Raw genomic sequence first — 26,915 nt, 5'->3', positions numbered from 1 at the left:
TAATCCTGTCTGTTGATCATTGTAAGTTTACTAGTCCAGTGATTCAACATCCTGAAATATTTACAGGGGACCTCGTACCATGATAACTAGAGATGTATTTGGGTCTATGTATTTTATTCTTCAGGGTTTGTAAAAGTATGAACCTGAGGCCAGTATTTCATATTCACTTTACCTTTTGGCCTGGTCTCCATCCCAGTGTGCGATGGGGCCAGCTCAATGATGAAGCTATGGGGTTATGATAGAGCTCTGCTACTCCACAAGGGAGAAAAAGCTCAACATCCAACTCCTACTTCTGCATTTGGGGTACTCATAATTTCTCCTTAGGATCCTAATACAGCTCCTTTCAAATGCTATTGATTTATAGTGGCAAAGCTGTTATGTGTTTCCTATCAATTGGGTGTGTCTCCCCAACAGATGATGAGTTTCTAGAGAGCATGAATCAAGTGCTTTTCTTCCGTTGAATACTTACCTGCTAGCGTATTGCCTGACACAGAGAAAAAAAAAACTTGGTAAGTCTCTATTAAATGTTGAATGCTGAAAGAAATACATTTTTATGATAGAATCCAGAATATAATTTAATGAAACATTTCTTAGTAGCACTAAAACTAAGTAAGACCAAGTAATACAAGCAGGCCAGTTGATGATGATGATTTTTTTCCTTTTTCTTTTCTTTGTTTTATTCCTTCTTTGTTTTGTTTAGTTTTTTTTAGTTTTGTTTCTCCTAGGTGGTCTAGTCTACTGCACTATTGCTGATATCAATAGAACAGAAACTAACTGAATATATTAAATTGTATCAAGTGAAGTTTTTTAAAAGGTAGCTTATAGATTCTTAACCTTTAATACTCATAACTAGCCAGAGTTCGATATAAATTCTTTATTTATTGATCCATAATATTCATTGTTTGCTGAGTCCACCAAAGATGAAGCACTGAATACGTAGATGTTAACACTCAATAAAAACGTGTTACTTGGGCTTCCCTGGTGGCGCAGTGGTTAAGAGTCCACCTGCCGATGCAGGGGACACGAGTTCGTGCCGCAGTCCGGGAAGATCCCACATGCCGCGGAGCGGCTGGGCCCGTGAGCCTGCGTGTCCGGAGCCTGTGCTCCGCAATGGGAGAGGCCACAACAGTGAGAGGCCCGCGTACCGCAAAAAAAAAAAAAAAAAGAAAAAAAGAAAAGAAAACGTGTTACTGCCTTTAAAATATCAGTGTACTGCCATATAACTTGAGAGCCAAAACTGGAACATTTCAGTTAATCCCATGTCAATTCAGGATAATTTGCTATAATACATCTGGCATACAAAAGGGAATGAAGAGAAGATATTCATGACATACCTGCACAGAAAGGAGAGGTTATGAATAAACTGATTGACTAATGACTGCCTGTAGTTTTCTCAAAAGCAACTTAGATGATATTATACATGTATATTATTCTTAACTTTATACGCCAAATAGCAACATTTTCAGAGTATAGATGGAGAGATTCACCATTTAAATACTACCGAATGCATAAAATTTTTAATTGTAATTTTGCTACTACAAAATAGAAAACTATTTTAATGCCAATATAAAAGGGAGCATTTTCAAACTATCCCCCTTATAGTCCTCTTTAATGATAGTTTGTTTCTATGAATTTTATTAGACTGTATGAAATTGCTATTTTGTAAATAAAATAGTCAAATATTGGTAATTCTATATGATTTAAAATAAATATATATTTATAGTCTAAACCTTTATAACTAGCTAAATGTAACTGCTCGCCATAAAAATTGAGTAACCATCCTAGTTGTATTTTGTTCATGTCCTTTTGAAGTACAACCTGACCAACTTGATTAATATTAGAAGGATTAAAGATACCCTGACCTTGATTTAGAGATTCAGAAAACACTCTACACTACTTACAAACTATTTTTAAGAGTAAGTTACTAATGTTTCAGGGACTAATCTTGTATTTATCGTTTTTAAAATAATTTTCTCACTGAAAAGGTAACATTTGTCTTTTTTTCTCTAAGATCTGGAAATGCATCTGATTTTACCCTATTTTTCTATATATCACAGCAAAGTATCATGTCCTTTAACTACACAGTGCTATGAAATGATGGTACAGCTCTAATCTGGGGCTGTTTCTTAGAAACCTATCACCATTACCACCACACATACCCAAGTTTCTCTTCGCTGAGTTGGGAAATGGCAGTGGTACCCATGGAATGTGTTTTAAGCATGTGATAACTGGTAGAAGATAGACCTTAATTACATCTGAGTCATAGAAATAGCCACAGAAAATGTTAGGAACCTACAAGTATAAGTCACCGAATAGAAGTTCGTATTTAACATTAGACCAGTTGAATGGACTGTGAAGGTCTAGGGATGCATGACATCTAATGAAAAGAACGAGAACAGAGAAATAGCAGAAAGGAGAGGCTTTCCCCAAATTAATAAGCGTTTGTAACAAAGTTGAGCAAGGCGGCTGGTAAAGAACACACATTTTTGCAGGAGTAGAGAGCAGCTCTTTAGTGGAAGGTCATGTATAATGTACAATGGAGGAATGCTAAATTTCCAGTTGATATTCTGATGTAGGGGGAGAATTCAACACAGATGTTGATATTGTGAGATATACTTCTTCACTTTTAGATAATTAGAGGCACAGATAATCTAGATGATTACCCAAATATCACATAGTTAACCAAAATCTGTTAGATGGAAATGAACCTCTGGAATATTCCAGTCTGGAACTCTTTCTAAAAAAGAAAAAAATCACTTTTCCCCTAAAGCATTTTGGCAGAAGTTCAGATGTTGATAGTGTTTAAGACTCCGCGTATGACCCGTGACACCAGATTGCCTCCTGGGATGAGGTTTTTTGATTTTGATCAAAGCCTACAGAAAGCTGAATTTCATGGCCTATTTGTAACATGCCTGCAGATACTTGAGAGTCACTACAGTTCACTGTGCCTGTAGTTTTGAGACCCCATCTATTACTGCCACAACTTCTATTCAAGTCTACTCTTCTCTGATCTCATCTGTAGACAGTAAAGTCCTGGACTACAGTCTGATCAAAGCAGTATCTGAAGAAAGCAGGTGATGCCTGACCTGAGTGACTGTGACAGTCAGATGACAGACCATCTCAGGTATGCTTTTCAGATTCACTAATCCTAGGTGACGTAGGGTCATATCAATTTTATGACAACTCGGGGAACCATAATTATGTTTTAAAAACTAGGATCTAAAAAAGAATTTGCATACAGACAACTGAATTGATACACAGTTGTCTAACTTCAGTGAAGTGGAATGCCTTCAGGTGATTTTCTGCTTGTCTCTAAATTTTGGCTTCTCCTCTGAATAAAACCAGGATGTACAGAGGTATGAATTGGGTTAACGTGTCATTCTTGATAAATAAAGATGAAAACACTTGGACAGGGAATGAGGAACCCCCTGTTCCAGACTCAGTTTGGTATGCAGAACTGAAGATGAATCCCAAGATTTTCACCCATGATGTACACACCTTGTATAATCCTCTCCCCTTGAGAGGGGTGGACCTGGCCTAATCAGGTAACCTTTTTAAAAGAGGGTGTAGAGGTCAGAGGTGGCAGAAGTCAACAAACTGCCTTGTTGTGGAGAGAGCCACATATTCGGGAATGTCAGGTGATCTCTAGGAGCTGATAAAGGCCCCTGGTTGACAGTCAGCAAGAAAATACTGACCAAGCCCTATAGATATAAGAGATTTAATTCTACCAATAATCACTGGGTTTGGAAGAAGTCCCAAGCCTCAGATGAGATTGCATCCTGTCCAACCCCTTGATTTAAGCCTGAGCAGAAAACTCAGTCATGTTGTGCCCAGACTTCTGATCTATAAAAACTGTCAGATAATAAATGAGAGTGTTGTAATCACTAAATATTTGGTAATTTGTTACACAGCCATAGAGAACTAATACACCTGGTATCGCTATTAAATAATTGGATGACCTTGAGCAAGGTCTTTTCCTCTCTCTGTGTCTCAACTTTCTCACTTCTATCTTAAGATAATGTTTAAGACTGTATCTGCTGTAGATTTTTAAAATTCTATAAAATGATGCTACTCCTTCATTAAAAGACAGCAGCCCTGGAAGAGAATAAAGAACTCTGTAATATACCAGGAGTAAATTCACTACCTTGTTCTCATTGGCATTACATTATACCCAAATGGACTAACAAAAGGTGAAGTAAACACTGGCTCTAGTCCCTCATTTGAATATTTAGTTGCACCACAAGAGGCTAATAACAAGACAGGAATGAACACATGCTTCAGTATATTCGACTCCTGTAAGCAGCCTATTTGCTTCATAATAATTAGTTATCACGGGAATTTTGCATTGAAATTCCAGGAGACCTTTCCATCAAGAAGAGGCAAGGAAAGTGTTTACATTTTGATCCATTAAAATTTCATTTTATCATCAGGTGTGCTTTGAGATGTATATCTTCATAGGACACACATTAATTTTTATTCTTCATTTGGTCATTGGGTTATTTTTTTTAGAAAGTAGACATGTGCATCCACAGTGTATTTTCAGTATAAAATGTAATGACTGTTATGCACAAATTAGGATTTTCAGTCAACTTTTTCAAGTAAAAACTCCACTAAGTGTGTAAGTTGGGTTATTTTCTATACAATAAAGTATCAACCACGCAGGAAAATTTGTATCTCATAATAGGTCCAAATTCATTCCTATGATATCAGAGAATCAAATTGGGCCACTGAATCAGAACAGATAAAGTAGTGGAGGAAGCCTTTCTGGGATCAAGAAAGATTAGCAATAGAGTGAATATGAAATTTTGTAACCGCTATTTTCCCTTGAAATACCTTGTAACCTAGACCTGTTGTGACACGTCAAACAAAAATGTTGTTCACTCTACCAGTGTGGAATTAATTACGTTACTTGTAAGAACATACCACTGGGCTTATAGCAGTTACTTCATAATTTAATAAAGTTTTCTCCAAAAATAACGACACACAAACAGCTATAATGCAAATAGCTTGAAGAAGAGATGAGCAATTCATTACCCAACCCACCATGTACAGCTATTTGACTTTGTATAGTGTAATACTTATTTTGCCTTCATTCCCTAGGATGTACTCTGAGTCCTAGTTGCATTAACAATGCCCCAACAGAGACTTCTGGGAAGATGGCAGAAGAGTAAGACAAGGAGATCACCTTCCTCCCCACAGATACACCAGAAGTACATCTACACGTGGAACAACTCCTACAGAATACCTACTGAACGGTGACAGAAGACCTCAGACCTCCCAAAAGGCAAGAAACTCCCCACGTACATGGGTAGAGCAAAAGAAAAAAGAATAAACAGAGACAAAAGAATAGGGACGGGACCTGCACCAGTGGGAGGGAGCTGTGAAGGAGGAAAGGTTTCCACACACTGGAAGACCCTTTGCGGGCGGAGACTGCGGGTGGCAGAGGGGGAAGCTTCGGGGCCGCGGAGGAGAGCGCAGCAACAGGGGTGCGGAGGGCAAAGCGGAGAGATTCCCGCACAGAGGATTGGTGCCGACCGGCACTCACTAGCCCGAGAGGCTTGTCTGCTCACCTGCCGGGGCGGGCGGGCCTGGGAGCTGAGGCTCGGGCTTTGGTAGGAGCGCAAGGAGAGGACTGGGGTTGGCAGCATGAACACAGCCTGCAGGGGGTTAGTGCGCCACGTTTGGCCGGGAGGGAGTCCAGGGAAAAGTCTGGACCTGGACCTGCCAAAGAGGCAAGAAACTTTTTCTTCCCTCTTTGTTTCCTGGTGCGTGAGGAGAGGGGATTAAGAGCGCTGCTTAAAGGAGCTCCAGAGACAGGCGCGAGCCGCAGCTAAAAGCGCGGACCCCAGAGACGGGCAGGAGACGCTAAGGCTGCTGCTGCAGCCACCAAGAAGCCTGTGTGCAAGCACAGGTCACTATCCACACCCCCCTTCAGGGGAGCCTGTGCAGCCCGCCACTGCCAGGGTCCCGTGATCCAGGGACAACTTCCCCGAGAGAACGCACGGCGCACCTCAGGCTGGGGCAACGTCATGCTGGCCTCTGCTGCCGCAGGCTCGCCCCGAACTCCGTGCCCCTCCCTCCCCCCGGCCAGAAAGAGCCAGAGACCCCGAATCAGCGGCTCCTTTAAGCTCGTCCTGTTTAAGCGGAAAAACAGACGCCTTCCAGCGACCTACACGCAGAGGCGGGGCCAAATCCAAAGCTCAGACCTTGAGAGCTGTGAGAACAAAGAAAAGAAAGGGAAATCTCTCCCAGCAGCCTCAGAAGCAGCGGATTAAAGCTCCACAATCAAGTTGATACACCCTGCATCTGTGGAATACATGAATAGACAACGAATCATCCCAAATTAAGGAGGTGGACTTTGAGAGCAAAATTTCTGATCTTTTCCCCTTTTCCTCTTTTTGTGAGTGTGTATGTGTATGCTTCTGTGTGAGATTTTGTCTGTATAGCTTTGCTTCCACCATTTGTCCCAGGGTTCTATCCGTCCATTTTTGTTTGTTTTTTTGGGTTTTTTTTTCCTCTTAATAGTTATTTTTTTATTTTAATAACTAACTTTATATTTTATCTTAATTTATTTCATTTTACTTTATCTTCTTTCTTTTTTTCCTTCCTTCCCTCCTTCCTTCCTCCCTCCCTCCCTCCTTCCTTTTATTCTACCTCTACTAATGCTTTCTTTCTACTTTTTCTCCCTTTTATTCTGAACCCTGTGGATAAAAGGCTCGGTGCTGCAGCCAGGAGTTAGTGCTGTGCCTCTGAGGTCGGAGAGCCAACTTCAGGACACTGGTCCACAAGAGACCTCCCAACTCCACATAAGATCAAACGGCGAAAATCTCCCAGAGATCTCCATCTCAACACCAGCACCCAGCTTCACTCAACGACCCGCAAGCTAGAGTGCTGGAAATCCTATGCCAAACAACTAGCAAGACAGGAACACAACCCCACCCACTAGCAGAGAGGCTGCACAAAATCATAATAAGTCCACAGACATCCCAAAACACACCACCAGACGTGGACCTCCCCACCAGAAAGACAAGATCCAGCCTCATCCACCAGAACACAGCACTAGTCCCCTCCACCAGGAAGCCTATACAACCCACTGAACCAACCTTAGCCAATGCGGACAGACACCAAAAACAACGGGAACTACGAAAGTGCAGCCTGCAAAAAGGAGACCCCAAACACAGTAAGATAAGCAAAATGAAAAGACAGAAAAACACACAGCAGATGAAGGAGCAAGATAAAAACCCAGCAGACCTAACAAATGAAGAGGAAATAGGCAGTCTACCTGAAAAAGAATTCAGAATAATGATAGTAAAGATGATCCAAAATCTTGGAAATAGAATAGACAAAATGCAAGAAACATTTAACAAGGACCTAGAAGAGCTAAAGATGAAACAAACAATGATGAACAACACAATAAATGAAATGAAAAATACTCTAGATGGGACCAATAGCAGAATATCTGAGGCAGAAGAACGGATAAGTGACCTGGAAGATAAAATAGTGGAAGTAACTACTGCAGAGCAGAATAAAGAAAAAAGAATGAAAAGAACTGAGGACAGTCTCAGAGACCTCTGCGACAACATTAAACGCACCAACATTCGAATTATAGGGGTTCCAGAAGAAGAAGAGAAAAAGAAAGGGACTGAGAAAATATTTGAAGACATTATAGTTGAATACTTCCCTAATATGGGAAATAGTTAATCAAGTCCAGGAAGCACAGAGAGTCCCATACAGGATAAATCCAAGGAGAAATACGCCAAGACACATATTAATCAAACTGTCAAAAATTAAATACGAAGAAAACATATTAAAAGCAGCAAGGGAAAAACAACAAATAACACACAAGGGAATCCCCATAAAGTTAACAGCTGACATTTCAGCAGAAACTCTGCAAGCCAGAAGGGACTGGCAGGACATATTTAAAGTGATGAAGGAGAAAAACCTGCAACCAAGATTACTCTACCCAGCAAGGATCTCATTCAGATTTGATGGAGAAATTAAAACCTTTACAGACAAGCAAAAGCTGAGAGAGTTCAGCACCACCAAACCAGCTTTACAACAAATGCTAAAGGATCTTCTCTAGGCAAGAAACACAAGAGAAAGAAAAGACCTATAATAATGAACCCAAAACAATTTAGAAAATGGGAATAGGAACATGCATATCGATAATTACCTTAAATGTAAATGGACTAAATGCTCCCACCAAAAGACACAGATTGGCTGAATGGATACAAAAACAAGACCCTTATATATGCTGTCTACAAGAGACCCACTTCAGACCTAGAGACACATACAGACTGAAAGTAAGGGGATGGAAAAAGATATTTCATGCAAATGGAAACCAAAAGAAAGCTGGAGTAGCAATTCTCATATTAGACAAAATAGACTTTAAAATAAAGACTATTAAAAGAGACAAAGAAGGACACTACGTAATGATCAAGGGATCAATCCAAGAAGACGTTATAACAATTGTAAATATTTATGCATCCAACATAGGAGCACCTCAATACCTAAGGCAAATACTGACAGCCATAAAAAGGGAAATGGGACAGTAACACATTCATAGTAGGGGACTTTAACACCCCACTTTCACCAATGCACAGATCATCCAAAATGAAAATAAAGGAAACACAAGCTTTAAATGATACATTAAACAAGATGGACTGAATTGATATTTATAGGACATTCAATCCAAAAACAACAGAATACACATTTTTCTCTAGTGCTCATGGAACATTCTCCAGGAGAGATCATATCTTGGGTCACAAATCAAGCCTTGGTAAATTTAAGAAAACTGAAATTCTTTCAAGTATCTTTTCTGACCACAACGCTATGAGACTAGATATCAATTACAGGAAAAGATCTGTAAAAAATACAACACATGGAGGCTAAACAATACACTACTTAATAACGAAGTGATCACTGAAGAAATCAAAGAGGAAATCAAAAAATACCTAGAAACAAATGACAATGGAGACACGACGGCCCAAAATCTATGGGATGCAGCAAAACAGTTCTAAGAGGGAAGTTTGTAGCAATACAATCCTACCTTAAGAAACAGGAAACATCTCGAATAGACAACCTAACCTTGCACCTAAAGCAATTAGAGAAAGAACAAAAACAACAAAAAAAAAAAACCCCAAAGTTAGCAGAAGGAAAGAAATCATAAAAATCAGATTAGAAATAAATGAAAAAGAAATGAAGGAAATGATAGCAAAGATCAATAAAACTAAAAGCTAGTTCTTTGAGAAGATAAACAAAATTAATAAACAATTAGCCAAACTCATCAAGAAAAAAAGGGAGAAGACTCAAATCAATAGAATTAGAAATGAAAAAAGAGAAGAACTGAAACTGCAGAAATACAAAAGATCATGAGAGATTACTACAAGCAACTCTATGCCAATAAAATGGACAACCTGGAAGAAATGGACAAATTCTTAGAAAGGCACAACCTGCCAAGACTGAATCAGGAAGAAATAGAAAATATGAACAGACCAATCACAAGCACTGAAATTGAAACTGTGATTAAAAATCTTCCAACAAACAAAAACCCAGGACAAGGTGGCTTCACAGGCGAATTCTATCAAACATTTAGAGAAGAGCTAACACCTATCCTTCTCAAACTCTTCCAAAATATAGCAGAAGGAGGAACACTCCCCAACTCATTCTATGAGGCCACCATTACCCTGATACCAAAACCAGACAAGGATGTCACAAAAAAGAAAACTACAGGCCAATATCACTGATGAACATAGATGCAGAAATCCTCAACAAAATACTAGCAAACAGAATCCAACAGCACATTAAACGGATCATACACCATGATCAAGTGGGGTTTATTCCAGGAATGCAAGGATTCTTCAATAAATGCAAATCAATCAACGTGATACACCATATTAACAAACTGAAGGAGAAAAACCATATGATCATCTCAATAGATGCAGAGACAGCTTTCGACAAAATTCAACACCATTTATGATAAAAACCCTGCAGAAAGTAGGCATAGAGGGAACTTTCCTCTCAACATAATAAAGGCCATATATGACAAACCCACAGCCAACATCGTCCTCAATGGTGAAAAACTGAAAGCATTTCCACTAAGATCAGGAACAAGACAAGGTTGCCCACTCTCACCACTCTTATTCAACATAGTTTTGGAAGTTTTAGCCACAGCAATCAGAGAAGAAAAGGAAATAAAAGGAATCCAAATCGGAAAAGAAGAAGTAAAGCTGTCACTCTTTGCAGATGACATGATACTATACATAGAGAATCCTAAAGATGCTATCAGAAAAATACTAGAGCTAATCAATGAATTTGGTAAAGTAGCAGGATACAAAATTAATGCACAGAAATCTCCTACATTCCTATACACTAACGATGAAAAATCTGCAAGTGAAATCAAGAAAACACTCCCATTTACCACTGCAACAAAAAGAATAAAATACCTAGGAATAAACCTACCTAATAAGACAAAAGACCTGTATGCAGAAAATTATAAGACACTGATGAAAGAAATTAGAGATGATACAAATAGATGGAGAGATATACCATGTTCTTGGACTGGAAGAATCAACATTGTGAAAATGACTCTACTACGCAAAGCAATCTACAGATTCAATGCAATCCCTATCAAACTACTACTGGCATTTTTCACAGAACTAGAACAAAAAATTTCACAATTTGTATGGAAACACAAAAGACCCCGAATAGCCAAAGCAATCTTGAGAATAAAAAACGGAGCTGGAGGAATCAGGCTCCCTGACTTCAGACTATGCTACAAAGCTACAGTAATCAAGACAGTATGGTACTGGCACAAAAACAGAAAGATAGATCAATGGAACAGGATAGAAAGCCCAGAGATAAACCCACGCATATATGGTCACTTTATCTTTGATAAAGGTGGCAGTAATGTACAGTGGAGAAATGACAGCCTCTTCAGTAAGTGGTGCTGGGAAAACTGGACAGGTACATGTGAAAGTATGAGATTAGATCACTCCCTAACACCATACACAAAAATAAGCTCAAAATGGATTAAAGACCTAAATGTAAGGCCAGAAACCATCAAACTCTTACAGGAAAACATAGGCAGGACACTCTATGACATAAATCACAGCAAGATCCTTTTTGACCCAGCTTCTAGAGAAATGGAAATAAAAACAAAAATAAACAAATGGGACCTAATGAAACTTCAAAGCTTTTGCACAGCAAAGGAGACCATAAACAAGACCAAAAGACAACCCTCAGAATGGGAGAAAATATTTGCAAATGAAGCAACTGACAAAGGATTAATCTCCAAAGTTTATAAGCAGCTCATGCAGCTTAATAACAAAAAAACAAACAACCCAATCCAAAAATGGGCAGAAGACCTAAATAGACATTTCTCCAAAGAAGATATACAGACTGCCAACAAACACATGAAAGAATGCTCAACATCACTAATCATTAGAGAAATGCAAATCAAAACTACAATGAGATATCATCTCACACCAGTCAGAATGGCCATCATCAAAAAATCTAGAAACAATAAATGCTGGTGAGGGTGTGGAGAAAAGGGAACCCTCTTGCACTGTTGGTGGTAATGTAAATTGATACAGCCACTGTGGAGAACAGTATGGAGGTTCCTTAAAAAACTACAAATAGAACTACCATATGACCCAGCAATCCCACTACTGGGCATATACCCTGAGAAAACCATAATTCAAAAAGAGTCATGTACCACAATGTTCATTGCAGCTCTATTTACAATAGCCCGGAGATGGAAACAACCTAAGTGTCCATCATCGGATGAATGGATAAAGAAGATGTGGCTCATATATACAATGGAATATTACTCAGCCATAAAAAGAAACGAAATTGAGCTATTTGTAATGAGGTGGATAGACCTAGAGTCTGTCATACAGAGTGAAGTAAGTCAGAAAGAGAGAGACAGATACCGTATGCTAACACATATATATGGAATTTAAGGGAAAAAAATGTCATGAAGAACCTAGGGGTAAAACAGGAATAAAGACACAGACCTACTAGAGAATGGACTTGAGGATATGGGGAGGGGGAAGGGTAAGGTGTGACAAAGCGAGAGAGAGGCATGGACATATATACACTACCAAACATAAGGTAGATAGCTAGTGGGAAGCAGCCACATAGCACAGGGAGATCAGCTCGGTGCTTTGTGACTGCCTGGATGGGTGCGATAGGGAGGGTGTGAGGGAGGGAGACGCAAGAGGGGAAGAGATATGGGAACATACGTATATACCTAACTGATTCATTTTGTTGTAAAGCAGAAACTAACACACCATTGTAAAGCAATTATACTCCAATAAAGATGTTTAAAAAAATGCCCCAACAAATAAGAAAATATTTTGATTGATACACAGAAAGCATAATAATTAATCGTTATTAGTTAATAACTGATTAAGAGATAAGAAGTGACGATTGACTTACTCATTCCTATGTTCGTTCAATTAATGTCCCTTTAATAAATGCATTTCATGTGATATGTTCTTGGAGGCCACATAATTAAGATACAGTTCTTCCCAAGTACATGCATATAGTATAAGCGGAGACAGGGTTATTGGGATGAACTATGGAGAAATGACAGTTCATCTTTATATGCATTAAGTGAATTTATTTTGATACAAAACAACAGAAATCCTCTCTAGCTAGCTTTTATGCATTAAATTAATGGTTAATTCCAAGTTAAGTTCACTTACAGTAAGTGGAAATTCTGAGACTGGAATTGAGGTGCACACCTGGTACTCCAAATAACTTACAAGTCATCAAAAGAGACATAATAGATGCTACTATGAGATGAGATATATTAATTAAGAGAAACTGATTATTAAAAGCTTGAAATACAGAGTGTCAAAAAAGAAAGTACTATAGACAGGACCATCATCAGGGACAGGAAGAGGAAAGGAAGCCATGTACAAAACAGCACAAAGAATCAGAAGGAAGAGAGATTCCAGAATAACTTGGAATTCAAGGAGATTGTTTCAAGGTCAAAAGGAACCAACTTCTTCAAGGAAGTGAAGCAGAAAGAAGACTGGGAAAGGTCAATACTTTGGAAGAAAAAAAGCCTAAAAAATGAGGCCATATTGTTCTCCCAGATCAGTTACAGTCGAGTGAAAGCTGTTCGAGTCCAGAGTAGAAGTTAAACCTGGAAATGGATAGTGTTTAACAATGGCGTGAGGGGGACAGACAAGTTGCTATGCCTTCCCCTGCAGGTTATGGAAACAGTGAAAATGTTTGACATCAGAGACACCAGAAAGTAAGGGATTATGTATAAAAGAGAAAAGAAAGAATAAGAAGCATATGTTTTGTGAACGGTATAAAAACATGATTTTTGGCTATATTACATCGGCTGTTGGTAGGATTAAGTGAAATGAGGCAAATAAAAAGCAGCACAGTGCCTAACACAGAGAAGCCATTCAATAAAGGATAACTTAGGGTACGACTCTTAGTTTATGTTCTTCTTCAGATCCTTTAATGTTTAAATCCTCATGTCTCACATAATCTGTTACCATGTTTTCTCCATTCCATGAGTGGTAACCAGAGCGAACCAAAAAAGTTTACTCATGCTCTTACACAAACACACAGTAATCTTCCATCACTAACATAAATTGACCACAGGTCTTCATTAAAATATTCTCAAACCTGAAAAATTTGAACTTATCCCACTGCAGGATAAGGGAGGGCTCAGCAAATGAGATGGCAACAGCAAAAACCTACTGTGGTGAGTCCATAACGAATCTTGGTTTTAACCAGATAATCAATTTCACCCCCAAAATTCAATTCTCTTAATGTTTTCCAGAAACATAAAAAATCTGGGTTATCCTTCCCACTTGATAAATTGGAAGATTGAGATTGACACATACACATTATTATGTATAAAATAGATAACTATTAAGGACCTGCTGTATAGCACAGGGAACTTTACTCAATACTCTGTAATGGAAGGACTTCCGGGAAGATGGCGGAAGAGTAAGACGCGGAGATCACCTTCCTCCCCACAGATACACCAGAAATACATCTACGCGTGGAACAACTCCTACGGAGCACCTACTGAACGCTGGCAGAAGACCTCAGACCTCCCAAAAGGCAAGGAACCCCCCACGTACCTGGTTAGGGCAAAAGAAAAAAATAAACAGAGACAAAAGGATAGGGACGGGACCTGCACCAGTGGGAGAGCTGTGAAGGAGGAAAAGTGGCCACACACTAGGAAGCCCCTTCGCGGGCGGAGACTTCAGGTGGCGCAAGGGGAAAGCTTCGGAGGCGGAGACTGCGGGTGGCGGAGTGGGGGAGCTTCAGAGCCGCGGGGGAGAGCACAGCAACAGGGGTGCGGAGGGCAAAGCGGAGAGGTTCCAGCGCAGAGGGTCGGGCCGACCGGCACTCACCAGCTGAGAGGCTAGTCTGCTCGCCTGCCGGGGGGGGCGGGGCTGGGAGCTGAGGTTCCGGCTTCTGTCGGAGCGCCGGGAGAGGACTTAAGTTGGCGGTGTGAACACAGTCTGCAGGGCGTTAGTGCACCGCGGCTAGCCGGGAGGGAGTCCGGAGAAAAGTCTGGACCTGCCGAAGAGGCAAGAGACTTATTCTTCCCTCTTTGTTTCCTGGTGCGCGAGGAGAGGGGATTAAGAACGCTGCTTAAGAGAGCTCCAGAGACGGGCGGGAGCCGCAGCTGAAAGTGCGGAGCCCAGAGACAGACATGAGACGCTAAGGCCGCTGCTGCCGCCACCAAGAAGCCTGTGTGCGAACACAGGTCACTCTTCACACCCCCTTCCGGGGAGCCTGTGCAGCCCGCCACTGCCAGGGTCCCGGGATCCAGGGACAACTCCCCCGGGAGAACGCACGGCGCGCCTCAGGCTAGCAACGTCACGCCGGCCTCTGCAGCCGCAGGCCCGCCCCGCACTCCGTGACCCTCCCTACCCCCCCCCCCCACCCCGGCCTGAGTGAGCCAGAGCCTCCGAATCAGCGGATCCTTTAACCCCGTCCTCTCTGAGCAAAGAACAGACGCCCTCCGGCGACCTACAAGCACAGGCGGGGCCAAATCCAAAGCTGAGCCCCTGGAAGCTGTGAGAACAAAGAAGAGAAAGGGAAATCTCTCCCAGCAGCCTCAGAAGCAGTGGATTAAAGCTCCACAATCAACTTGATGTACCCTGCATCTGTGGAATACATGAATAGACAACAAATCATCCCAAATTAAGGAGCCCTGTGGATGAAAGGCTCTTGGTGCTGCAGCCAGGAGTCAGTGCTGTGCCTCTGAGGTGGGAGAGCCAACTTCAGGACACTGGTCCACAAGAGACCTCCCAGCTCCACATAATATCAAACAGTGAAAATCTCCCAGAGATCTCCAACTCAACGCCAGCACCCAGCTTCACTCAATGACCAGCAAGCTACAGTGCTGGACATCCTATTCCAAAAAACTAGCAAGACAGGAACACAACCCCACCCATTAGCAGAGAGGCTGCCCAAAATCATAATAAGTCTACAGACACCCCAAAACACACCACCAGACGTGGACCTGCCCACCAGAAAGACAAGATCCAGCCTCATCCACCAGAACACAGGCACTAGTCCCCTCCACCAGGAAGCCTACACAACCCACTGAACCAACCTTAGCCACTGGGGACAGACATAAAAAACAACAGGAACTACAAACCTTCAGCCTGCAAAAAGGAGACCCCAAACACAGTAAGATAAGCAAAATGAAAACACAGAAAAACACACAGCAGATGAAGGAGCAAGATAAAAACCCACCAGACCTAACAAATGAAGAGGAAATAGGCAGTCTACCTGAAAAAGAGTTCAGAATAATGATAGTAAAGATGATCCAAAATCTTGGAAATAGAATAAAATGCAAGAATCAGTTAACAAGGACCTAGAAGAACTAAAGATGAAACAAACAATGATGAACAACACAATAAATGAAATGAAAAATACTCTAGATGGGACCAATAGCAGAATAACTGAGGCAGAAGAACGGATAAGTGACCTGGAAGATCAAATAGTGGAAATAACTACTGCAGAGCAGAATAAAGAAAAAAGAATGAAAAGAACTGAGGACAGTCTCAGAGACCTCTGCGACAACATTAAACGCACCAACATTCGAATTATAGGGGTTCCAGAAGAAGAAGAGAAAAAGAAAGGGACTGAGAAAATATTTGAAGACATTATAGTTGAAAACTTCCCTAATATGGGAAAGGAAATAGTTAATCAAGTCCAGGAAGCACAGAGAGTCCCATACAGGATAAATCCAAGGAGAAATACGCCAAGACACATATTAATCAAACTGTCAAAAATTAAATACAAAGAAAACATATTAAAAGCAGCAAGGGAAAAACAACAAATAACACACAAGGGAATCCCCATAAGGTTAACAGCTGATCTTTCAGCAGAAACTCTGCAAGCCAGAAGGGAGTGGCAGGACATATTGAAAGTGTTGAAGGAGAAAAACCTGCAACCAAGATTACTCTACCCAGCAAGGATCTCATTCAGATTTGATGGAGAAATTAAAACCTTTACAGACAAGCAAAAGCTGAGAGAGTTCAGCACCACCAAACCAGCTTTACAACAAATGCTAAAGGAACTTCTCTAGACAAGAAACACAAGAGAAGGAAAAGACCTACAATAACGAACCCAAAACGATTAAGAAAATGGGAATGGGAACACACATATCGATAATTACCTTAAATGTAAATGGACTAAATGCTCCCACCAAAAGACACAGATTGGCTGAATGGATACAAAAACAAGACCCATATATTTGCTGTCTACAAGAGACCCACTTCAGACCTAGAGACACATAGACTGAAAGTAAGGGGATGGAAAAAGGTATTTCATGCAAATGGAAACCAAAAGAAAGCTGGAGTAGCAATTCTCATATCAGACAAAATAGACTTTAAAACAAACACTATTAGAAGAGACAAAGAAGGACACTACATAATGATCAAGGGATCGATCCAAGAAGAAGATATAACAATTGTAAATATTTATGCACCCAACATAGGAGCACCTCAAAACATAAGGCAAATACTGACAGCCATAAAAAGGGAAATCGACAGTAACACATTCATAGTAGGGGACTTTAACACCCCACTTTCACCAATTGACAGATCATCCAAAATGAAAAAATAAGGAAACACAAGCTTTAACTGATACATTAAACGAGATGGAGTTAATTGATATTTATAGGACATTCGTTCCAAAAACAACAGAATACACATTTTTCTCTAGTGCTCATGGAACATTCTCCAGGAGAGATCATATCTTGGGTCACAAATCAAGCCTTGGTAAATTTAAGAAAATTGAAATTGTATCAAGTATCTTTTCCGACCACAACGCAATGAGACTAGATATCAATTACAGGAAAAGATCTGTAAAAAATACAAACACATGGAGGCTAAACAATACACTACTTAATAATGAAGTGATCACTGAAGAAATCAAAGAGGAAATCAAAAAATACCTAGAAACAAATGACAATGGAGACACGACGACTCAAAATCTATGGGATGCAGCTAAAGCAGTTGTAAGAGGGAAGTTTATAGCAATACAATCCTACCTTAAGAAACAGGAAACATCTCGAATAAACAACCTAACCTTGCACCTAAAGCAATTAGAGAAAGAAGAACAAAAAAACCCCAAAGTTAGCAGAAGGAAAGAGATCATAAAAATCAGATCAGAAATAAATGAAAAAGAAATGAAGGAAACGATAGCAAAGATCAATAAAACTAAAAGCTGGTTCTTTGAAAGGATAAACAAAATTGATAAACCATTAGCCAGACTCATCAAGAAAAAAAGGGAGAAGACTCAAATCAATAGAATTAGAAATGAAAAAGGAGAAGTAACAACTGACACTGCAGAAATACAAAAGATCATGAGAGATTACTACAAGCAACTCTATGCCAATAAAATGGACAACCTGGAAGAAATGGACAAATTCTTAGAAAGGCACAACCTGCCAAGACTGAATCAGGAAGAAATAGAAAATATGAACAGACCAATCACAAGCACTGAAATTGAAACTGTGATTAAAAATCTTCCAACAAACAAAAGCCCAGGACCAGATGGCTTCACAGGTGAATTCTATCAAACATTTAGCGAAGAGCTAACACCTATCCTTCTCAAACTCTTCCAAAATATAGCAGAGGGCGGAACACTCCCCAACTCATTCTATGAGGCCACCATTACCCTGATACCAAAACCAGACAAGGATGTCACAAAGAAAGAAAACTACAGGCCAATATCACTGATGAACATAGATGCAAAAATCCTCAACAAAATACTAGCAAACAGAATCCAACAGCACATTAAACGGATCATACACCATGATCAAGTGGGGTTTATTCCAGGAATGCAAGGATTCTTCAATATACGCAAGTCAATCAATGTGATACACCGTATTAACAAACTGAAGGAGAAAAACCATATGATCATCTCAATAGATGCAGAGAAAGCTTTTGACAAAGTTCAACACCCATTTATGATAAAAACCCTGCAGAAAGTAGGCATAGAGGGAACTTTCCTCAACATAATAAAGGCCATATATGACAAACCCACAGCCAACATCATCCTCAATGGTGAAAAACTGAAAGCATTTCCACTAACATCAGGAACAAGACAAGGTTGCCCACTCTCACCACTCTTATTCAACATAGTTTTGGAAGTTTTAGCCACAGCAATCAGAGAAGAAAAGGAAATAAAAGGAATCCAAATCGGAAAAGAAGAAGTAAAGCTGTTACTCTTTGCAGATGACATGATACTATACATAGAGAATCCTAAAGATGCTACCAGAAAACTACCAGAGCTAATCAATGAATTTGGTAAAGTGGCAGGATACAAAATTAATGCACAGAAATCTCTGGCATTCGTATACACTAATGATGAAAAATCTGAAAGTGAAATCAAGAAAACACTCCCATAGGAATAAACCTACGTAATAAAACAAAAGACCTGTATGCAGAAAATTATAAGACACTTATGAAAGAAATTAAAGATGATACAAATAGATGGAGAGATATACCATGTTCTTGGATCGGAAGAATCAACACTGTGAAAATGACTCTACTACCCAAAGCAATCTACAGATTCAATGCAATCCCTATCAAACTACCACTCGCATTTTTCACAGAACTAGAACAAAAAATTTCACAATTTGTATGGAAACACAAAAGACCCCGAATAGCCAAAGCAATCTTGAGAATGAAACATGGAGCTGGAGGAATCAGGCTCCCTGACTTCAGACTATACTACAAAGCTACAGTAATCAAGACACTATGGTACTGGCAGAAAAACAGAAATATAGATCAATGGAACAGGATAGAAAGCCCAGAGATAAACCCACGCACATATGGCCACCTTATCTTTGACAAAGGAGGCAGGAATGTACAGTGGAGAAAGGACAGCCTCTTCAATAAGTGGTGCTGGGAAAACTGGACAGCTACATGTAAAAGTATGAGATTAGATCACTCCCTAACACCATACACAAAAATTAGCTCAAAATGGATTAAAGACCTAAGTGTAAGGCAAGAAACTATCAAACTCTTAGAGGAAAACATAGGCAGGACACTCTATGACATAAATCACAGCAAGGTCCTTTTTGACCCACCTCCTAGAGAAATGAAAGTAAAAACAAAAGTAAAGAAATGGGACCTAATGAAACTTCAAAGCTTTTGCGCAGCAAAGGAAACCATAAAGAAGACCAAAAGACAACCATCAGAATGGGAGAAAATATTTGCAAATGAAGCAACTGACAAAGGATTAATCTCCAAAATTTATAAGCAGCTCATGCAGCTTAATAACAAAAAAACAAACAACCCAATCCAAAAATGGGCAGAAGACCTAAATAGACATTACTCCAAAGAAGATATACAGAGTGCCAACAAACACATGAAAGAATGCTCAACATCACTAATCATTAGAGAAATGCAAATCAAAACTACAATGAGATATCATCTCACACCAGTCAGAATGGCCATCATCAAAAAATCTAGAGACAATAAATGCTGGAGAGGGTGTGGAGAAAAGGGAACCCTCTTACACTGTTGGTGGGAATGTAAATTGATACAGCCACTGTGGAGAACAGTATGGAGGTTCCTTAAAAAACTACAAATAGAGCTACCATATGACCCAGCAATCCCACTACTGGGCATATACCCTGAGAAAACCATAATTCAAAAAGAGTCATGTACCACAATGTTCACTGCAGCTCTATTTACAATAGCCCGGAGATGGAAACAACCTAAGTGTCCATCCTCGGATGAATGGATAAAGAAGATGTGGCACATATATACAATGGAATATTACTCAGCCATAAAAAGAAACGAAATTGAGCTATTTGTAATGAGGTGGATAGACCTAGAGTCTGTCATACAGAGTAAGTCAGAACGAGAGAGACAAATACCGTATGCTAACACATATATATGGAATTTAAGAAAAAAAAATGTCATGAAGAACCTAGGGGTAAGACAGGAATGAAGACACAGACCTACTAGAGAATGGACTTGAGGATATGGGGAGGGGGAAGGGTAAGCTGTGACAAAGCGAGAGAGAGGCATGGACATATATACACTACCAAACGTAAGGTAGATAGCTAGTGGGAAGCAGCCGCATAGCACAGGGTGATCAGCTCGGTGCTTTGTGACTGCCTGGAGGGGTGGGATAGGGAGGGTGGCAGGGAGGGAGACGCAAGCGGGAAGAGATATGGGAACATATGTATATATATAACTGATTCATTTTGCTGTGAAGCTGAAAGTAACATACCATTGTAAAGCAATTATACTCCAATAAAGATGTTAAAATAAAAAAAAAAGAAAATACTCTGTAATGGCCTACATGGGAAAAGAATCTAAAAAAGAGTGGATATATGTATATGTATAACAGATTCACTTTGCTGTATACCTGAAATTAACATAACCTTGTAAATCAACTAGACTCCAATAAAAATTAAAAAAAAAAATCTGGGTTACTGAAGTCTGAAAACTGATAAACAAAACAAAATTAAAAAAAGAAAGTAAACTTCTCAGTTTAAAGAATGCTCAGAAGTGATGGACCTTTGATTTATTTTTTCAGTCTCCTGAAACCTGACTGCTCGTCTGTGAGGATATTTTCCTCACATTGCACAGAATTCTGAAACGTATACTTTTATGTACGTCATCTCCAAGTCATAAAAAACATCTCTGATTAACGTTGTAGGCAGAGCTAACCTATAATCAAAATCACAACTGGTAATCATTTCAACACTAGTATACATCCAGCTGATTATTTTGACATGGATTTCCTGATGAATGACTACATGTCCAAAGCTGAATTCATCCCTTCTGTAAAAACACGAGCTTTTCGTATTTATTTATAATTCTTCTAGTCAGCCAGTTCTAAATTGGGATCATTTTAATTATTTCTTTTTGCTCCCTACATCCAACCAGTTGCCAAACCTGATTATTCCACATTCACAGTATCTCTCTGTTGACTTCACTTTTTCTCATTTCTACTTACATAATCCTAGTTTGAGTCTCTGATGTCTTTTGCTGAAGTTGTTCAATGAACTTCTATATAACATTGGAATTACAACTATAAAAGTGAACTCTTGGGCTTCCCTGGTGGCGCAGTGGTTGAGGGTCCACCTGCCGATGCAGGGGACACGGGTTCGTGCCCCGGTCTGGGAGGATCCCGCGTGCCGCGGAGCGGCTGGGCCCGTGAGCCATGGCCGCTGAGCCTGGGCGTACGGAGCCTGTGCTCCGCAACGGGAGGGGCCACAACAGTGAGAGGCCGGAGTACCGCAAAACAAACAAACAAACAAACAAAACAAATGGTCAGGTGTCCAGGCAAGCTGAGTCTTAGAGGGCACAGTAAAAGGGATTAGAAAATGAAGAGGAAACACATTTTCACACTAAAGTCATAGAATAGTTAAAAAGGAAGATAAACCCCTCTGATTATATACAAACTTCTATTTCAGAGATTAGCAAACTATGGTCTGGGGTCCAGATATGACCCCTGGCATGATTTTGTGTGGCCTGCGAGTTGATTTTTTTTTTTTTTCACTTTTAAAGTATTGTTAAAAACAATAAAGAGAAAAAGGAAAAGAGAAGGAAAAAACAAACAAGACTATATGACAAAGATAGTGTGTGGTCTGCAAAGCCTAAAATATTTGCTTATGGTCAAGTTTACCAACCCTAGCATGTAGCATATGATTATTTCCATTTAGACCTAGGGAGCAGCTAGTTTTGCATGCAAACACAAATATACGTGATTGGTGGGATTCCTACTACAGTCACACATAAATTCATGGAATCCCAATTATAGTCAAAGCTTAGTATTGACCGTCACACAGGCATACATCAGTACGGACACTCAGTACCAAATTCTAGCCAGGCTGCTGGTAGCTACGTGTTTATTTCTCTTGGCAAGGGAAATAAAGTCCCTGGCAACGCTGAAGGCTCACGATCCACCTTCCAGTAACTAACCAACCTCTAATAAATATATAATTGTGCCTTTGATATTGTTTTACTTTAGTTTTTCCTTCCAAATTTATCCACACCTTCTCCTCCAATGAAAGAAGCAATTGTCTTCTGTGTCTTAAAGATGAAACCTCTGCGTTTTCTCTGCTTGTTTAGGGCAAGAAATGAAGTGCTGCCTCTTTAACTGGCAGAAGCGCACGGCTCGGTGGGTCTGCAGGATCCCCTCAGCCTGGAGCAAAATATTGTCCCCGGGTGGGGAGAGGAGGATCACCCTGCCATACCTCCCGGGGGTGTGTAAGTCTGAATAGAGCTGGCTTTTGGACTGGTCCAGGGGGAAAAGGCTGCTGGCCAGGCTGCGCTCGATCTTGGCCAGGCTGTGGCTGGGAGCGACCAGGCGCTCCAGGTCGCCCTTGGGCTGGAAGCGGTTGAGCGCGCCGAGGCCGAAGGTGATGGTCAGGACCGCGGGCACGGTGAGGAAAAAGACCGGGTGCCGGCTCACGCACGAGCCCAGCCTGTGGCAGGACGACTGGAACCCTCTGCGAAGCACCTGCCGCAGCATCCTCTACCAGGTCTAGCACAGTGACAGGTGCAGCACCAGACCCTCTCACTCGTCACGGTCACCTGGCTTCACGATCGCCCACCTCGCGGTCTCATCGCCGCCATGCCAGCAATCCACACCTAGCCCTCCGCCGTCCCTTTATCTCGCGCCAGCGCTTTTCCAGGTGCTTCTCTGGCACACTCTCTTTGCACTTTTTCACACACAGCAGCAGGTGCTACGAGACAGCAAATTCTTTTCTCTCTCTCTTTTTTTTTTTTTGGCCGGCGGCGGGGCATGCGGGATCTTAGTTCCCTAACCAAGGATGGACCCTGCTCCCCCTGCAGTTGAAGCGCGGAGTCTTAACCATGGGACCTCTAGGGAAGTCCCAAAGGGTTAGCAAATTCTTAAACTGCCCGTTTCCTGCGGCCTCAGACCCCGGTTTCCGCTGCGCTCCCTGCCTGAGCCCCCGGATCTTTAAGTCTCCATCTCAAGGCAACCCTCCTACCCCCACCCATTCCGGCAGGTTCGCCCACCCTCCTCGGGGGAGGTGGCCAGTGTGGACCGGTCCACCTGAGTGGATTTCCTCTCCTCCCGGATGAACTGCGTTTCCTAACTAGAACTCTGTAAAATGGGACTCCGTAAACATGTTAATACCTGTCCCACTAGAGGGGGTCAGAGAGGAGTGGGTGGTGAAAAAAGCGAAATACTCTTTAAAGAATAGTCATTTTTTGGTAAGAATTTTTGTTGTTGTTGTTGCCACCTCCTCCCTTGGCAAGGAAATGGAAGAATCAATGAAATGAGGATGATGGCCCAATAAATTATGGGCTTTTTAGAGCCAGAGAGGCTGGTGGAAGGCGGACTTGAGAAGACAACTTTGAACACGTTCCAATATCCTCTACACACTAATTTTGTTTTGATTGGATGACAAGCAGCAGACAGGGCTATGCTGCATTTTTAATAAGTCAGTGTGTGCAGGTTCTTTGCAATACACCGCTCAAAACCCGCAGCTGCGGACTGCACAGAAGTGGAATCTCTGCCGGGGCGCATGGGCTCTCCCCAGAGGAGAGGGCCCTGGAGCAGCGGCCTTGGCAGTTGGTGCCAGCACCTAGCGATCAAATGTATGCCCTGCAGGTACGCAATTCTTTATGCTCATCAGGACTAAAAAGAAAGAGTTCTTAAAGCTGAACCGTCATCCCCTGGGCGCCCTCCGCCACCTCAGTTGGTTCTCCCCTGAGCCAAGCCTTAACTCCGCCTCTGCACTCTGTTTGGCTCCCTGAAGGTGGGTAGTTGGGATGCTGAGCTACTTTCCTGCTCTGAGCTGAAATCCAGCAGCAAACTGGCTACATTGTTAGTTACAAACCAACAAGAGGAAAGTTACAAACATTGAGACAAGAGGAAAAGGGGAAGTGGCAAAGAGGCTCACAATTGCGTTTGACTGATGGGGAAACATGAGACATTTATTTTTTGTGAAAGGAAAAATCAGACTTCTGGAGGGTTCAATCACTTCAACCTTGGCAGGACTACCTCTAAAGCATTAGAAGAGTGTGCTCTGGGCATTTGCAGATTCATATTTTAACAGTTTTAACTATCTTGAGGCACATAGTAGTTCACTTTAATATTCCGTTTATATATTTGAAACTTTTATAGTAAAAGTTAAAAGCAAGAATATGTGTCTTTCTATATATATACAAAAAGGTACATATAGATTCAAAAGATATATAGATATAAGCAAATATATAAAATATATATACAGGGCTTCCCTGATGGCGCAGTGGTTGAGAGTCCGCCTGCCGATGCAGGGGACACGGGTTCGTGCCCTGGTCTGGGAAGATCCCACATGCCGCGGAGTGGCTGGGCCTGTGAGCCATGGCTGCTGAGCCTGCGCGTCCGGAGCCTGTGCTCCGCAACGGGAGAGGCCACAACAGTGAGAGACCCGCGTACCGCAAAAAAAAAAAAAAAAAAAGGAAGTATACAGGAGGACTGCATAGATTATATGCAAATACTGTGCCATTTTATATAAAGGATTGAGCATCCACAGATTTTGGTATCAGTGGGAGTCCTGGAACCAAGTCCATGCAGATACAAGGGATGACTGTATAAGAACAAAACAGATAGGACTTGGTGATGATGAAATCTGAGTGCATACACTAGAAGCGAAGCATGGTAATTCTTGAATGTACAACTTGCATATGTGAGAATAAAAGCAGTATCCAGCTCTGATTTCAGTCATAGTAATAAAGGGATATATAAGAGTAGTGAACTCCACGAGCAGACACATCTAGGTTAAAAAATACTAACTCTTGGGAAAGTTGGACAGCCGCATGTAAATCAATGAAGTTAGAACACACCTTCACGCCATGCACAAAAATAAACTCAAAATGATTTAAAGACTTAAATATAAGACACAACACCATAAAACTCCTAGAAGAGAACATAGGCAAAATATTCTCTGACATAAATCTTACCAATGTTTTCTTAGGTCAGTCTACAAAGGCAACAGACAATAAAAAAGCAAAAATAAATGAATGGGACCTAATCAAACTTACAAGCTTTTGCACAGCAAAGGAACCATAAACAAAATGAAAAGAAAACCTGTGGACTAGGAGAAAATATTTGCAAATGATGTGACCAACAAGGGCTTAATTTCCAAAATGTACAAATAGCTCATACGACTCAATAACAAAAAAACAACCCAATCAAAAAATGGTCAAAAGACTTAGACAGACAGTTCTCCAATGAACATACACAGATTGCCAACAAACACATGAAAGGATGCTCAACAACACTAATCATTAGAGAAATGCAAATCAAAACTACAATGAGGTATCACCTCACACCAATCAGAATGGCCATTATCAAAAATCTGCCAACAATAAATGCTGGAGAGAGTGTGGAGAAAAGGGAACCCTCTTGCACTGTTGGTGGGAATGTAAATTGATACAGCCACGATGGATGGAGAACAGTATGGAGGGTCTTTAAAAAACTAAACATAGAACTACCATATGACCCAGCAATCCCACTACTGGACATATACCCTGAGAAAACCATAATTCAAAAAGAGTCATGTACCACAATGTTCACTGCAGCTCTGTTTACAATAGCCAGGACATGGAAGCAAACTAAATGTCCATCGACAGATGAATGGATAAAGAAGATGTGGCACACATATACAATGGAATATTACTCAGCCATAAAAAGAAATGAAATTGAGTTATTTGTAGTGAGGTGGATGGACCTAGAGACTGTCATACAGAGTGAGTAAGTCAGAAAAAGGAAAACAAATACCATATGCTAACACATATATACGGAATCCAAAAAAAAAAAAAAATTCTGAAGAACCTAGAGGCAGGACAGGAATAAAGATGCAGACGTAGAGAATGGACTTGAGGACACGGGGAGGGGGAAGGGTAAGGTGGGACGATGTGAGAGAGTGGCATGGACATATATACACTACCAAATGTAAAACAGATAGCTAGTGGGAAGCAGCCGCATAGCACAGAGAGATCAGCTCGGTGCTTTGTGACCACCTAGAGGGGTGGGATAGGGAGGGTGAGAGGGAGACGCAAGAGGGAGGAGATATGGGGATATATGTACACATATAGCTGATTCACTTTGTTTTACAGCAGCAACTAATACAACATTGTAAAGCAATTATACGCCAATAAAGATGTTAAAAAGAAAAAGTGCATGGGATTTCAGGTCAGACGACAGGGGTTTGGTGGACATTTGGTCAAGGATCTCTCAACAAAGTTGTAAAAAACATTACTAATTTGGCTGAAATTCCTCCAAATTTTGCTGTTCAACCATGGTTTTCCCAAAATTGTCTGCAAATCAGCCTTTTTTTCTTCCTTTCCAAGTCGTAGATACAGGGCACCAATTTCTGGCGCCTTTTACCTGTGGCAACAGAAACGTGCCATTTATATGAGGTA

General features: G+C 40.9%; 1 protein-coding gene and 1 long non-coding RNA gene across 2 annotated transcripts in view; both read right to left on the bottom strand.

Annotated features, from left to right (window-relative positions):
• Window positions 1–26,915, bottom strand: part of LOC109552527 (uncharacterized) — a 366,036-nt gene that overhangs the window by 84,197 nt on the left and 254,924 nt on the right. The gene's annotated exons all lie outside the window — the stretch shown is intronic.
• Window positions 21,746–23,401, bottom strand: LOC101320705 (patched domain-containing protein 4-like). The gene has a single exon (XM_019949886.3). The coding sequence runs from the start codon at window positions 23,005–23,007 to the stop codon at window positions 22,567–22,569; it is 441 nt and encodes a 146-aa protein (XP_019805445.2). The 5' UTR covers window positions 23,008–23,401; the 3' UTR covers window positions 21,746–22,566.

The sequence above is a fragment of the Tursiops truncatus genome, chromosome 10, assembly GCF_011762595.2.
Source record: "Tursiops truncatus isolate mTurTru1 chromosome 10, mTurTru1.mat.Y, whole genome shotgun sequence".
Lineage (NCBI taxonomy): Eukaryota > Metazoa > Chordata > Mammalia > Artiodactyla > Delphinidae > Tursiops > Tursiops truncatus.
The sequence above is the reverse complement of the archived record's forward strand: the minus strand, read 5'-3'. Positions and strand labels throughout refer to the sequence as shown.